The 15,997-nt window shown below is 45.2% G+C and overlaps 6 protein-coding genes across 6 annotated transcripts; 5 read left to right on the forward strand and 1 right to left on the reverse strand.

Moving 5' to 3' along the window:
• Positions 1–1,213: 1,213 nt before the first annotated feature.
• CCR75_008494 (uncharacterized protein) lies at positions 1,214–3,835 on the forward strand (the record flags this gene model as incomplete). Its single annotated transcript, XM_067966546.1, has 2 exons — positions 1,214–2,991; positions 3,322–3,835. 2 exons carry the CDS (start codon positions 1,214–1,216, stop codon positions 3,833–3,835), a joined length of 2,292 nt encoding a protein of 763 aa, XP_067819363.1.
• Positions 3,836–4,551: 716 nt separating this feature from the next.
• On the forward strand, positions 4,552–5,694 carry CCR75_008493 (uncharacterized protein; the record flags this gene model as incomplete). Its single annotated transcript, XM_067966545.1, has 1 exon — positions 4,552–5,694. The coding sequence occupies one exon, from the start codon at positions 4,552–4,554 to the stop codon at positions 5,692–5,694; it is 1,143 nt and encodes a 380-aa protein (XP_067819411.1).
• A 361-nt stretch (positions 5,695–6,055) lies between these two features.
• On the forward strand, positions 6,056–7,967 carry CCR75_008492 (uncharacterized protein; the record flags this gene model as incomplete). Its single annotated transcript, XM_067966544.1, has 3 exons — positions 6,056–6,924; positions 6,990–7,370; positions 7,436–7,967. 3 exons carry the CDS (start codon positions 6,056–6,058, stop codon positions 7,965–7,967), a joined length of 1,782 nt encoding a protein of 593 aa, XP_067819362.1.
• Positions 7,968–7,969: 2 nt separating this feature from the next.
• On the forward strand, positions 7,970–9,270 carry CCR75_008491 (uncharacterized protein; the record flags this gene model as incomplete). Its single annotated transcript, XM_067966543.1, has 2 exons — positions 7,970–8,485; positions 8,551–9,270. The coding sequence occupies 2 exons, from the start codon at positions 7,970–7,972 to the stop codon at positions 9,268–9,270; spliced, it is 1,236 nt and encodes a 411-aa protein (XP_067819361.1).
• CCR75_008490 (uncharacterized protein) lies at positions 8,805–12,889 on the reverse strand. Its single transcript, XM_067966542.1, has 2 exons — positions 11,587–12,889; positions 8,805–11,520 (listed from the first exon to the last, which is right to left on the reverse strand). Exons 1-2 carry the CDS (start codon positions 11,717–11,719, stop codon positions 9,497–9,499), a joined length of 2,157 nt encoding a protein of 718 aa, XP_067819360.1. The 5' UTR covers positions 11,720–12,889; the 3' UTR covers positions 8,805–9,496.
• A 150-nt stretch (positions 12,890–13,039) lies between these two features.
• On the forward strand, positions 13,040–15,730 carry CCR75_008489 (uncharacterized protein; the record flags this gene model as incomplete). The annotated part of the gene is made up of 1 exon (XM_067966541.1): positions 13,040–15,730. One exon carries the CDS (start codon positions 13,040–13,042, stop codon positions 15,728–15,730), a length of 2,691 nt encoding a protein of 896 aa, XP_067819414.1.
• Positions 15,731–15,997: the final 267 nt, after the last annotated feature.

Consider the following 15,997-nt stretch of genomic DNA (forward strand, 5'->3'; position numbering starts at 1 on the left):
ATATCCTCCAAATATTATCTACCTTTTAGATAATATATTAATTAACAACCTTTAAGTGTTAATTTCATGTAACGATACACCCCGTTACAAAGGTGCCTCGTTACAGTATCAATAGAACCGATGTCTTATTGCGTCAATATAACCAAATTTGGTAATATTAAAATTATTAAGTTAAAAATTTAAAAGATAATAATTTTATACTTCATTACTTATTTCCTATCATAGAAAATAATATTGTTTATTGGTCTTGTATGAAACAGTAGTTGTATGCCCCAATACAGACACCATCTGCAGTGGACTTATATTCTCACCATCTGCCCGGACGGAATTGTTCCGATCTCATCCGGCTACGTTCAAAGAGGCAGATGCCAAAGCGCTACGCTTGGAGAACAGAAGTTTTTAAAATCGAAACTGCTGTCCTGACCCCTAACTTTAAAGGAATATCCAACAATATATTCTTGATTAAATGGACTGTACACCCTTGTTCACATCAGTCCCCATCGTTGTTTGATGTGTTCTCCTACTATATGAATCGCTAACTTTGCGCATCGTCTTCGGTTGTTAATCTAGAAATTCTTCTTGTCGACGTGATCCAACTCGACCCATTAAGTTTAATTTGTACTTTTTTACTCTGTAACGACCTGAGTCAATTTAAGTAAACTTATTACTTAAATTGCGCTAGACACTCCATAGATTGTGCACTTGAAGGAGTTGATCGATCCTACCCGCTCTTTTTTTGGATGGCTCGAGGCGACCAAATTTTCCTAGCTACTCAATCAGATGTTTTGCAATGAAACTCCGCATCTCAGATTAATAGACAACATTTCGCTGCTTCGACAATCCTGGACCCCCGCGATGGCTCATTTTCACCAAAGTGTTGCAAATCGTAGAGCAACTTCGTCAATCGACTTTGCTACCAATTGTCGGTGTCAATTTCACCATCCACGTTGGTAGCAAGACACATAGCCACCGATAGATAGATTTTGAATACAGTAGGACTCGTAATTGGTCTAATTACTTCAGCAAGCCGTATGTTTGACCCAGCCAAAGAGCTGCTGAACGTATATATTCAAAGGCACAGCACCGGGCTAAAACGATCAGTTTCGAATACTCGGCACTTGTACACGACAATCCCAACGGACATTCTAATAGCCTCTCGTTCACGCTGGCGACTCGTTGAATCAGGTTGTGTCTGGATAGACCAAAGTTGGGGATGGTGCGACAATGCCGTGCTCGACTCGCAGCCTTTGTCGCACTTGGCTTCTCGACGATCGTGCCGTATTTCGTCGCGTCGACTGTCATGCAACGCGATTCAGTAATAACGAATACTTTCAAAGCCTCCATAGAAGTTGCGCTACCAATCAGCGACTCGTTTGTCTTTAATGGCTCGACTTCGGATATCGCGCGGCAGCTATACTTGCGGCATGCAGCTGGAGAATCGATCGGAAAGTGCGTGCCGAATACAATTCCAAGCGCGATAAATGCCCGTCTGGCCCCGCTGAACGTGTCGTTTGACAATCTCCCTGGATTGCTGCAGCGAGCACTGCTGTGGGATTCTGGATACGTCCTTTCACCTGGGAATGACGCAGTACAAATTTGGACACTTGGTGGCCGATCCATGGCCAATTTAGCCATCTCACGGGTCGAGTATCGTACGACCGGATGCGCTGCTTTGAATTGCAAGCAACCAGATGACACAATGTATACTGTGAATGAAGCTTGCACTGGAACGCAGATGCTGACGGCAGCCAAGTGTATGATGGACTACTTTGATTCGGACACTAGTACATACCTTGCCATTTGGTCGGACGGCGGTGATTCGGCAATGGTTCCAAGTATACGAGCGGTCAAACATGGATGGATCGATTCGTTGACAAATGAATCGTACTTGGTATATGCGATACATACAATGATGGCAGATTCGGAACCGGCGTATGGAACATGTAACGAAGACGGGTATGGATCGCTCGTCGTTCCTTGCTATCCAATGCAACAAACGTCAGCGGATATTGTTGCAGTAATGTCCGAACCAGTGGCAACGCCGTGGTTAACAGCGTGGATCAAACAATATCAGCTTCAATCCGAGTCGACTGTCCAAAGCGGTGCCGACAGTACTGGCACCGGATGGAGTTGGTGGCTACTCGGTCCCATTGTTCTAGTCGGTGCTATTGCATGCATGTGTATCACTTTTGTTGTTTTTAAAAAGCGCCAACGTTTGCAAGCGTTCTACATGTCGCGCCTTTCGCCAGCGGAGAGCGAATGTAGTCGAAAATCAAAGCCTTCCGGTCCCTTAATTGCTCCTCGACAACAACAGAATCGGACCAGTATGCGTCGTACTGAACAAGAAACGATTGGGGATTTTAGCCGTACGCTTCGATTACCAAACAAAGACGACAGTCCAATAAACGAACAAGCCCCAATTATGGAAGAAACGCTGCCACGGTCACGTCGTAATACAGCTCCTTCTCATCTTCGACTTCAAGGGAGTCACGTTGCAATTGAATTCAATGCACCACCATTCCATCGAGGATCCGTCCCAGTAGTTTCGGCTTTGTCACGTGAAGCTCCCAGTCGCTCAACGTCTCGTGCGACATTGCAAATCCCATTACCAGCAGGTCCTTCGGTATCAGCTCAAGAAGCTCTTGAACGTCGATTACATTTGTCGTGTTCTCGTCCGTCGTCCGCACGAGAATTGAATGCTACACTACGTCCCTCCTCCAGTCACCTCTCGGGTCGTCCGTCTTCTGCTCGAAGTTTACGTTCGTCCGCTGTGTCTCTTGCGAATCGATGCAGTCATGACGTATGGAGTGATCACTCTTCTGATCGCTATAATGGGGAACACTTCTACTTGCCATCCCTTCGAGAATCCATGTCCATGTCTACAATGTCGAATCTCATGCCGTCGATTCGAGATTCTATCCAAGCTGATCGCGCAAGGATCCCTGCGATGCGTGAGACGTTTAGCCGCTCGTCAGCGACCGATAATGTGCAGTATACATTAACCACGGATGTCAATCTCGTGGGCAAACGAATTGCTTGGGAGCGAATTGAGCATGGTCGACTGCTCTGTCGTGGGGCATTTGGGGAGGTCTGGATTTGTCGCTATGCTGGTAAGAAAGTGGCACTAAAACGATTGCTGCAGACGAAGAAGCATACGTTTGAAGAGACGAAACAGTTTATGAACGAGATTCAATTGACAGCCAGTCTCAATCATCCAAACATTGTCAGATTTATTGGCGTCACGTGGAGTAGTTTGGAGAACTTGGCCATGGTGGAAGAATTTCTTCCTCGAGGGGATTTGCAAAAGTATATTAATCGAAGTGGCGACTTGATGACGTGGGCAAAGGACAAAATTGACATGGCCATTGGAATTGCCCGAGCTATTTATTATTTGCATACACGTCAAGTGATTCACCGTGATATTAAGGCAAAGAACATTTTGTTAACCAAGGGACTGCAGCCAAAATTGATTGATTTCGGCACGAGTCGTGTTTGGGAGCCTAATAATATGTCGGCTGGGATTGGCACGCCTTATTGGACGGCACCAGAAGTACTTGAGAGCTCTAATTATACGGAGAAGGCTGATATTTATTCATTTGGGGTATTACTGGCGGAGCTAGATACGTGTCAAGTTCCATTTTACAACACTGTTGGGTCCAATGGTGAGAAGATGAAGCCATTTCACGTGCTTAAGGAAGTCGTCGATGGGAATCTACGGCCAAGTCTTACAGTAGGATGTCCTCAGCGTATACGGAAAGCAGCCGACGATTGTTTTCAGCGCGATCCGACGTTAAGACCGACGGCTGCAGAGCTCGTGAGATTACTAGGAGGCTAATTACACCCCTCGAAGCTAATTAAAGAAGAAATCGAGTAGATTTGTATTAAATAACTGTCATTCTTGTTATACCGTCACCTTTGTCATTTTTTTATATCGAAATTATCCATTTATTTGAGATTGGCACAGAAACTACTGCTAAATCCCGACAATATTCGTTTTTAAGCCTTGAATGGTTATTCCTGACAATTGAAGTTTAATTTAAGTAAGTGAAGTGCTGGGCTCACAATCTGGCATTCTCAATAGAATGAGACCAGCAACTCTTTGTGCAATTTTGTGAGCACGATGTCTTCTTGTAGCACTATCCGAATGGTCGATTATACATTTGTCGTGATCGTTCCATGGCCGGAGTGAAGCGCATCTCTACTCGAATCGGCATCATCCATTTCTGCCGCCTGCTGTGGTGCTATAAAGGGGGTAACCTTCGAAGCTCACATTGTAATTTGCTAGTAAAGAAAGGTATGAATAAACACAAGCTGTCAGAATTTATGACTAGAGGAAGGCTCACAACCGAATGCAGCACTTTATCGAGTAATGAATTCTAAGTATACATCGTTTTGAGCGCTTCTTGCATACTGAAATGAATAACTTCAATTACAAAGTACGAATCATCCCGCAATTCTAAATTATGCACAGTGATTGGCCGTTTGTGTACCTGCGCCACAGATATTACAACGACTAATACCCATTTTGCGATCTACCATCAAGCCAACAAAATGGCCACACCCTCTTCAAATGGTCGCAATGTAATTCTTCGCCATGTACTCATTTTCCACCGCCACGGAGACCGAACGCCCGTGCTTACGTTTATTGGCTCAAAGATGGAACCAACACCAGAGGAAAATGATTTCTGGGCCTCCAAAGTGGCCACACCCGAGCAAATTGAATTGCTACAACAGACGGCCAAGGTCGTGGGTCCTGATAAGACACAGCCACCATTTATAACTCCTTCAAAAGAATCACAGCATCCTTATGGACTACTGACTCAAAAGGGCGTGAAGCACATGACAAACAAAGGTCGAGCACTGCGAGAGAAGTACGGACATTTACTTGACCACGACGTTAAGGTCGAGGACATTTACATCCTTTCCAGCAGTGTCCCTCGCACGATCGAGTCCGTGCAATGCCTATTACGAGGTTTCTTTTCCAGACACGATGACCAACAGTCAAGGATTCCGCAATTTTATGTGCACACATACAAACACAATGTCTTGGCGCCCGTGCATCCATTGCAAGTGTTTAACGAGATTGAGCTCATTGTGCACGACGATGTTTTGGGATTAAGAAGCGAGGTTGAGCGTGATGCCATGAAAAAGCTAAGCTTGCATTTGCGTGAGTGTCTGGGCGTGCCCAGCGATCAGCCACTATCTTGGACAGCACTGCGAGATGCGCTAACGTGTCGTCGCGCGCATGACTGGCCATATCCCGAAGGTGTGACCTATGAGATCTTTAAGCAGATTGAAGCGTATGATACGTGGCTTTGGCAGCGTTTGTACCATCGTAAAGCCTTTTGTTATCAAGCTTTCAAGAGTGGCGTGAAGGAGGTTTATGAATTTGTCAAGTCAGTGGTCGAAAACAAGCAAGTCGCCAAGATTTCTTTTTTCTCGGCTCATGATAACTCTATTGTGGCACTATTGGGAGCTCTACAGATTGATGTGGGCTTGCGATTGCCTGAGTATGGCACCACACTCGAATTAAACATCTATGAAGATCCGGCGACACATGATTTTTACATTACGCCGCATTACGAAGATGAAGAAATGGCTTTCGCAGGCCATACACAGGATCTATTCTGTCCATTCCAGCGGTTCGAATCTCTGGCTCTTGACTTTTTGTCTTGCGAAGAAATAGTTAGCTAACATGCAAATGTATTGCAACTTCAAAGATTCATTGGTTAATGTGATCGTAGCACCTAAATACTACCAATTATATTTTTTATTTATTTCTGCACATATTTTTATTAAATATGCAGAACAAAATAAAAACAGTTATTAATAAGATTAATTTTGTTTCACATGAGCTTGGTCAAGATGTTCTCTTCGAGGTTGAGATATGGCAATTTACCGCCAAAATAAAAAAAAATTAGTTCATTTTATCGTCTTCTATTGGCTTAGCCTCATCCGCCTTTCCAAAACTCGCGCCATGACTTAAGGTGCAGAATCTGACCAACGACTGTGCAACCATCTGCAGCTTTCCAGCATCACTCTTTGCGCGCCACAAATGTCTCTTGCAAACCCTCCAAGGTTAAACTACAAACCTGCTGGCTGCGGTGAAACGGAGTCGGATATGCCTATCACAGATCGACAACAGGCAGCAGATACGACGCAGCCAGAGCAAGAGCCGGAGTCAAAGCGAGTACAGACTCCTGAAAATGACGATGCACTTAGCGTTATTTCTAGTAATGTATCTCTTCACGACAGCGATTTCGACTTTTCACCTCTGGATTTCGACAAAAATTTCACGCTACTGACGCCGCCACCTCATCGACGCATTTTTGCCAATTTTTCAAAAGATAGCTCTGGAAAGCTGTCAACACCTTCTCCAGTATATGTATCTAATTCCAGTACTATGTCTTCTCCGTCACAATATATGAAGTCGTCAGAACCAACAATTGCTACGTCGATAGGAAAAGAAAAACAGACTGTCAAAACGCCACAGCGACGCTCTAATGTACCTAATTCAAAAAGGTCTTTCACAACAATGCATGAAAAAATACCTTCTGCGGGTCAAGAGAAAGAAATGGCTGCAAAGCGATACAAAGCTGAAGACAAAGCGCAATCAAGAGCAGTGACTGCGACAATTCCACAGCAGCATGTTTCTCAACAACTGGAGAGTATTCATTGTTGTAAACAAGAGGTACACGCGTGCCAAAGTGCTCACGATGCTATCAAGTCCGTTGCTATTACTAGCGGGCGCGTGGAGATTGACCAAGCTAGCCTACCCAGCGGACTTGTTCGATGCCCAAGTGAGCAGGACTCCTTCTTTTCGTATGTCAACTCACTATCTTCTGAAGACGATTTCGACACTCCTGTCATGTCCATGAGACTTTCTCCGAGCTTATCTTGCTCGTCATATAACTTACCGAAATTGTACGTTCTTTCGTGTTGAGATTTCAGGGTTTCGTGCTGATATGTTCGTGATATGCTGCATACAGACTCCCACCTTTTCCCGAGAACGAGCAACGTCAATCTTTTGATGCAAACAATGATAATGACATTTCCGATGATGCCACTTTGATTCGCTCCTTGCCTACAATTCAGGCGAAAGAAACTCCAAGCTTTTTAGTAGCTGGTTCATTTGCTGGAGAATACAAATCAGGCTTCAATTGCGCTTCAAAAATCGTCTCTCCAAAGCTTATAAATGCTTATTTGCCTAATATTCAGGCGTCAACTCGTGCTACACCAGGTAAAACGGAGCGCTCAAAGCTTGCAGGCCATAGCGTCATGAAGCTAAAGCTTCACACATCATGTGAAGCCTCACCATCGTTGCTTTATTCACACACCACTCGAGATCTCCAAGCTATTAACAAGAGTTTGTAAGCATTGCATGGCCAATCGAAACGAGCTTGACTGATTCAATTTCGTGATGTCCATCTCTTAGAAAGCGGGAAAGGCATATGTGCCGACGAACAGCCAACACAGAAAACTTCTCAACCATCACGATTCAGCGTAAATTGCTGCAATCGCCAAATAAGTTGGCGACATCAAAGCGTTTAACTCGGTCACCACTTCAGCAGTGGAATGGACAAACACCTACAGGCAATGAATTGCCTAATTCTTGTACTCACGTTTCAAACGAGAAAGCATCAGCTCGACTGGCATTACGAATGACTAAAAATACTTCACTATTATCACCTCTTCCTCAATCTCCACAAGCTGGACAAATAGTCGCGCTGACGACTCGAAAGTATACGAAAAAGAAGCGAAAAGCGACACAAAATGTCTCGACGAAAGCAATCAAATCATCTGCCACCACACGATTGCAAGCGATCACTTTAGCAAAGCAAGTAAAGCGGAAAGGAACAATATCAACTTCAGACAAGCTCACTACGCTGACACCGTTGGCTAGCGATGCTGCCGTTAGAGCCACCTTTCAAAAACGCCACTTTCGGTCGACAATGTTACTGCATTGAAAATGTCGTTGCCATCAGCATCTCAATATTCACATCAATGTGCTGTCATCCCACCATCCAACCCGAGGAAAGCCCCGTGCAATTGTAAGAAGTCAAAGTGTCTTAAATTCTATTGTGAATGCTTTGCTAGCGGTGGCTATTGCGATGCAAATTGCAACTGTCTAAATTGCTCGAATACCACGAAAACGGAAAGTCTTCGTCAGCATGCCATTGCATTGCGACTGGAGAAAAATCCAAAGGCTTTTCAGCCCAAAATTGGCACAAAACCTTTCGGTATGACAGCAGGGAATGCAAATTGTTTAGTCGTTAAAGTATCTGAAGGAATAGGCACTTCGTCTCGTGTGTTACTATCACCACCAAATCAGCAAAGGTGTCGGCATCAGCAGCTACTTATTAGTAGGAATGTTTCAACAAAGGTGCACAAACATGGATGCCACTGTAAGAAATCAGCGTGTCAAAAAAAGTATTGCGAGTGCTTTCAAGCAGGAGTGATTTGCGGAGAAAATTGCCGATGTATTGTACGTCAACATGACGTGTACTTGGTTATTGTTTGCATTGAAAATGGTTGTCTCATTCTCTGTAGGAGTGCAAGAATCAGGCATATGTAAAGAATGAAGCAAATACAAGCTCACGTTTGAATGAAACACCGTACAACGAGCTCAAGGAAACTTTGGTATCACGAGTTTTTACGGGAATTCGCAAGCGGATGCGTGTTGATGGTAGAGCCTGGAAGGAAGACTTTACGTTGCCATTCAAGACACCGTCGGGGCATGATCGAAGAGACAAAGAATCAAAAGACGTCGATGGATTGGAAAGGATTTTAGTCCATGGCCAAGTAACAGCAATGCCATGTACTTCACCATCTACGCCGCCTCAAGTGACGAGACGAAATGACGTCAAACGTTCTTATGTGTCACCGGGAAGAGGCGAAGGGGAGAGAAAACGCACTGCTGGTTCTGGAGCTAAGTACAGCTCACTGGTATTAAAAGAGTACGATTCTTTTCGTGACAACTTTGGCGATTGTAGTAATATGCGATCCTCGCGCCGAGTAAAACGAGTGTTTGTGTTGCCATTATTTGGTCAAGATCTCGTTCCACTTAAAATTGACATAAGCGCAAAGATATTTGGCTTCCTTACAAACACCGACCTGCACAATGCTAGCTTTGTGAGTCGCTTATGGAACCAAGTCGCTCTGGGCGACATTGTCTGGGATCATGCGAATTTTATTCCAAAAAAAGTTAAGACTGGAAATCGTTGGCAACAAAAGACACATCAGAGAATGCCACCTGTCAAGTCAGAATAAAGTGTCAACAGAAGTAATGGCAGCAGCGAATTGGTGGCCATCAAACGTGAATGATATCGGCGTTCGATGCCCAGATGAGTATACTAGAACGATAATTCTTGGAGAAAGGATCAATCCACAAAAGAAATGTATTATCGAAAACGTCAGCACACTATACGCTTTAACAACGTTAAAAAAGTGTGTGTAACTTCTGGTGAACCGCGATCACATGCTCCTTACCTGCTCTCTAAATGGGGGGCGATACCATGCGGCGTGGGGAATCAAGAGAAATGTGCTGCATGCGAACTGCGCCAAGGATAACTTCTGGTAACTCTTCATCGGACTGAGCCTCAAGCAGAAATGCCAGGTCCACCACGAGTGATTTGGTCACCCCTTGCACCATACCCACCACCGTATTCGCAACTGAATTGGACGAGATATCAATGTCCACTTCAAAGTAGTTTTCTCCACGATGGTACAGACACTTGAGCTTGTTTCCAAGCAAGGTGGGTTTCGATCCAACGGACTGTTTAATTATAAAGCTGCCTTCCACGACCGTAGGAATAAGCTTAAAGCGGGAGTTTCGAAATTGATCATCACCATCAATAAAATCATTCAAAAGCTCGGAAAAACCCGAACCATCCTCAAACACATTGTCACGCACTGGCTGGAAATAAAATACCATGCAGACATTCTCGGGACTCGGAATGATCATGTTGACAACAAACGTGAATCTCGAGCTCGTGCTTCCAATGCTGTCCGAACGCGACGAAATGTTGTACCTCTCTGCAGGACTCTCAAACGACAAGAGGTCGACCCCCATCGTGTGGAACATTGCAGGTGCCGACGGAAGCTTCTTCTTATCGGTCAAGTAATTGTGTCCACGAACACAAAAGAGAGACGAGTCCGGCTCAGCCCACATTTTTTCAGGCAAACTCGTTTCGAGCTTTTGAACCCCCGTGACGACGCCAAATGGGTCAATACTATCTGCGATTATGGCAGTGTCTACATCAGTCTTGTCACCGTCTCCAGCAGGTGCCATCGAGACATTGGGTGTAATAAAGTCCGTGGCACTCATTTCATCCCGAATACCCACGACACTTCGCAGCATGGGCATCACGAGATCCACCGCCATACCAAGTTGATGGTAAATATACGACCAACCTCCAGGATCGTACCGAACCACGTACGTCACGAGCGTACGGATCGATCCACTTGGGACACGCTGCGGAGCAATCACGAAACCACCGCCAAGAAAATTCGCACGCACGTAATTGTGGCGCACACGACACTCGGGATGCACGATGCTCTGGTACATGACAAAGTACGATCCGTCCTCTTCCCGTCGCCAGTAGCGCATTAGTACGAGGTCGCGGGCTTTTTGCCACCATGGCCACAATTGCGTCGGTCGCTGCGTCACGTACACAATATCCGCATGATCATCAAGTTGCTGAATCACACGCATCGTGGCTGTAGCGGCATCCCATCGCTGGAATCGCTTGCTATTCATGACAAGACGAAATACTTCGGTAGGCGAGCCATGAACGACTTGCGAGACACGCAAACTCGGGATCTCAGGAGCTTGGGTTGGCGTCACAGCAACGCAACACACTGTCATGGCTACAAGTGCGCTACCAAAACTCAAGAGCATATTGTTTGCATACGAAAACATGCAGGCAAAGCTCAAGGCGGCGCTTACGCAGGCACTTATAAACAAGCCGTTGGTTGTTGCAGCGTGTTGTGCGTACAAATTGGCGGCGACGTTCGGTCCAAGAGGACATTCCTGCATGATTCGGAGACCTCCTTCCACTCGAGCAAGCCACCACGCTTGCTCTGCCATAACATTGTCGGCGTCAAGATTAAAAAGAGACATTGTGTCTTCATCGGCCTTTAACATCCTTGGCACGTGCGTAGGTGTGGGGAAAATCTCGGCATCCGTTTTCAGCTTCTTTTGATGGGCCACCAATTCCCTTAACGATCGTACGGCATTCTCAATTGCACGCTTCCATTCCTTGGCATTTTCTTCGCTTTTTGCCCCCAGATCAAGAAATCGATCCTTCTTGTACGACTTCTCGCCACTGATAACGTCCCCAACTGTAAATGTAATCCGAAACATCCACACGGGCCCATGGTGTTTGTGTTTCTCTTCGGAATTGAAGACAGGACTCACAACACACGCGTCGGTGAGAATGTACGTCCCTCGTGGCGCGGGGTCACCACGTTTGCGATAGTAGCGAAGCTGGTTGCCATCCAAAAGAAAGTAACGATCCACTAGACAAGGAGAAAGGTTATATATATAGGATGTACAGGATTTATACGCGTGTTATATATACGCACGCCAAATAAGGTTCATGTGGTCTCGGCGCTTCGTGAGCCAGCCCTCCATCGTCACGACCGGCAACGAGAGGCACGAGTGTATGTCAATGTGGCGATAATAGGGATAGTAGTCGGAAGTGGATATTTCAAACATTGAAGTGGCCTACCCAAAAATAGAGCTATATTTTCATAATTTCCTAAATTTTGAACGGGTTTCTTTTTTCGACACATCTTCTTCGCCTCAAATACCCATCCAGCCTGTGTACCAGCGGTTCTTATACTTGTAGGCGTTCGTCATTTGACGGTACATAACAAAGAAGCCCAGCGCACAGCCAACGATAGAAACGTAGCGCACCGTCGGGTTATGCACGTAGAGAGCCCATTGCGAGAGCAGAATGATAAAGACAGCGGAGGCGATATCGTATCCGCCAACGATAAGCCCTTCATAGACAAACTGCTGGCGGCCTTGAGGATGAAAGTACTGAATATTGCCAGCACGATCAGCCGAATAGGGGGCCGGATTGCGGATGATGCAGTACACCATACCAGACACGGAGAGACCATAAAACAGAAGCGAGACGGACATCCACAATTGTTTACGACGTATCTTGGCCATCACAAAGTCCAAATGAACTAGTACCAGCTTGGCCGTGACAGCGACGAACACGAGCGCCATTAACATAAGCGCGTGGCGAACACTTTTTGACCTCTGCACTTCAATCTCAAACCCCGTTCGTTGCTTTACAAAATCTGCGATAGGCTCGGCTAAAACACCCTGCGAATAGATGTTGTACATATTCTGCGGTTCCGTTTTCAACGTCTTTGGTATGGGATTCGCCGCATCGATGGAACGGTCTGGGGCCACGTACAGAATGTGGGGAGCCGAAGTCAGATCATACATTTTAAAAGCAATCCCATTGGTTTCAACGTCCACGACACCAAAAAAGACCTCGAGGCCGTCGCGCGTATCCACTTGAAGCTGCTTCGCAGCCTCGTAGCTCGTGCCAAGCAACTCAAACTCGGGCGCTACGTGTTTGCACGCCTCACATTTGTATTTCTCAGTCATTGCCGTAAGCAGCAGGACCAAATGGTACGGACGATCTGGTCGAGAAACGTACTTTAAAAACATATCGTTCGTGAACGGCACGACGCCATGAAGCTTGTGGCTCTGGAGTTGCGCCAGCTTCTCGCTACCCTTTAGCGGCACAATTTTTTCTTTACGACTCTTTTTGGCCTCAACGTCGACATTTGACCAGCTCACAACCAGTAGCAGCGTCGCTAGTAGCGACAGCAAACGCATCATCGCAGACACCAATTTGATCGAAAACTCGCCACGTGGACGATCAAAAATGAAATCGAGCAGCCAAGGAGGCATGTCCGGTTTATTTCCACCAATCAAAATATATTTTTAGATGATAGTGATGAAATTTCAGCGAATCATCAAATTCAAAATTGTCAATCGATTTTATTTGAAATGGTCCCAACGGCCGAAGAGAGCGCGGGGCGAGTTAAAGCAGTCTTTGTATGTGCATCGCTCTTAGCGATACTACTATCAGTGTATACGGAATTTCATCGAACGAAGAACCTTCCCGTCCCTACGTTGTCCTTAGAACTTGAATCCCTCATCCAATTGACTCGAATAAACTCAACGAGTCGCTTGCGATGGGGTACTTATCGTCCAGCTCTTTATTTAGGTCTTCGGTCTCGCACGATACCTGAATTTGTTTCAGCAGGACTATTATGGGGCTCTCAACTGGAGGATGTGTCACAGATTCGTCACCAATGTCGCCAGGAAGACCGTCTCGAGCGGTACGGGTGGTTACAACACGATGGGACGAATTATGGCTTTCAACTTATTCAAGACCAATATAATCGTCTCGAGCTTAATACAAGCTATGCTCGTATTCAGACACAAGAAATACAGGGTTGGGCTGTTCGTACGCAAACTGCACCTTTGATTCCAAAAGATCCGCGGTTGAAACGTCGACAGATCACGAGTAATAAAGTGTCGCTCTTTTTCTATGTAGATCTGAGCTGTGGGGATGAAAGCTTAGAAAACTTTTGTCGAAGGAAGCTTACTCATTTGTTGGAAGTCGCAGTGGAGCCCACGCCAATGCCGTGTGGTAAAGAGGAGGAGCAGTGTCTGCAGTTGGTGCTGGAAAGTGAAGGATATATTGATAAAAAGCCTGAAAACGACGCAGCACCGCTTACTTTCCAGATGCAAGTGCAATTAAAGACACACACGTCCGTGCGTGGCGTGGAGATGCACTATGCTGGATTTAAAGACACCAATGTATTAAATGTAAAGGAACGATTAGTCTCAATGGCTCAACGTCCGCGTGGAGATGAAAACAACGTGAATATGGATGCAGAAATTTTACTAGAAAATGAAATGGAAGAAGGAAGTACTTTGGTTGTGGTGCAGGCGACTGTGATTGTTGATTATGACAGATATGAGGAAGGCGATGTGACGCTCGATGTGCTATTTAATGAAGCCCCAACACTCAGTGCGGCTGATGTTGTGAAGAATCCTATTCATTCGCTTATTAGCGGAATCTTGGCTGACTATTCGCATGAATTTGACACTAAATTTGAGAACATATTTCACTTATCAACCAAGACATGGATTGAAAAGGATGGGGACGAAAAACCGTTGAATCATAGCCTCGTGGCGTTTGCGAAGGCAGCTTTTAGTAACTTAATTGGAGGCACGGGATACTTTTACGGCAGCTCACTAGTACAGCACGATTTAGAAAAGTCAGAAGTTCTTGAAACACCTATCAAGGCGCTCTTGACTGCCGTCCCCTCGCGATCTTTCTTTCCTCGTGGCTTTTTATGGGATGAAGGTTTTCACCAAATTGGGATCACGGCGTTTGACGACACTATTACACGGGATGTCATAGCTCACTGGCTTAGCTTAATGGAAGAGGATGGCTACATTGCTCGTGAACAGATTTTAGGACAAGTAGCGCGTCGTCAGGTGCCTAGTGAATTCTTGGTGCAGCATGTCGAGCATGCGAATCCACCTTCGTTGTTGCTGGCGTTGGAAAAGATGTTACTGTGGCGCGAGAAGACAGACACGGACGATGAATTGAAGACATTTGTGCGTACGATATTCCCATTTCTAAAGCGTTGGTATCGCTGGCTATTAAAGACACAACAAGGACCAAAGGACGCGAGTTTTTGCTGGCGTGGTCGTCGCTTAAATGATGGAAAATTGTTGTCAAATACGCTATCGTCGGGCCTGGATGACTACCCTCGTGCATCGCATCCAAGTGAGAATGAAATGCACGTGGATTTACTATCGTGGATGATCTGCTCGAGCAATATTATGGCAAAGCTGGCTGACTTTATTGGTTCGGAGACTGATGTGCAGCTTTTTCAATCCAATCGTGCTTTCTTTTTAGATGGATTGGATCTGCACCATTGGAACGAAAAAGCGCAGTCGTATTTTGATGTTGGAGAGCATAGTGAAGATGGTACAATTGAATATCAAGTCGCGGTACGTTGCCGGAACGACCAGGGTCAAGCAATCGATGCAACTGCTTCAGTTGCACAAATGAAGGCTAGGGAAGTCAAGTGTCCAGAGACTCACCCGAACTTCATGTTTCCTCTTGGCGACGGTAGTGGTGGACTGCAATTGCTGCCTGTCTTTATTCCGGGTGTTACGAAGTTGCAACATGTGCAGCATATCGGCTACATCAGTATCTTTCCACTTCTTTTAAAGGTTCTTCCTCCAGATTCGCCGAAGTTGCTTGCATTGTTAAAACAAATGATAGACCCATTGCAATTGTGGTCGCCGTATGGACTGCGATCCTTGTCGACGCTGGATCAATTTTATGAACAAGAGAATGCACCTGGAGATAATCCGTACTGGCGTGGAGCAATATGGATGAATGCGAATTATCTGGCTTTGGATGCGTTACATTATTACGCTCAATCGAGTACCGGCAGTCCGTTTCAAGCAGAATTTGCAGCAGCGTATACTAAGCTGCGAACAAATGTGATCGCGAATGTTTATCGCGAGTTTGAACGGACGGGATACCTGTGGGAGCAGTATAATGGCGACATTCACGCTCGACATAAGTATGGTCAGGGCCAGCGGTGCCATCCTTTTTCGGGCTGGACTGCGCTTGTGTTGAACATTATGGCGGAGATATACTAGAGATAGTTAATATATTGTACATGTAACACGGTACAATAAATAATCTTTTAACATAGAAAAAGATATTACATACTGCTTATGTGCGTTTTCAAGCATTACACGAGATACTATATGATTCGTGAAATACATGTAAATACACATAAGCAGTATGTAAGATCTTTAAATTATAAAATATATATTTTATAATTAACTGCTTAATTTCTTATGTATAAAAACAATATGCATTTTAGCCAGATTATATAAATTAATAATGAAAAATTAAAGTAA

Source organism: Bremia lactucae, linkage group LG16 (genome assembly GCF_004359215.1).
Source record: "Bremia lactucae strain SF5 linkage group LG16, whole genome shotgun sequence".
Lineage (NCBI taxonomy): Eukaryota > Oomycota > Peronosporomycetes > Peronosporales > Peronosporaceae > Bremia > Bremia lactucae.

Excerpts from the sequence above, each read along its gene's own strand:
- CCR75_008490 (XM_067966542.1), bottom strand. The coding sequence starts at position 11,719 with ATGTTTGAAATATCCACTTCCGACTACTATCCCTATTATCGCCACATT. Across the intron at positions 11,521-11,586 it reads CCACATGAACCTTATTTGGC|TGGATCGTTACTTTCTTTTG; the intron begins GTGCGTATATAT and ends CTCCTTGTCTAG.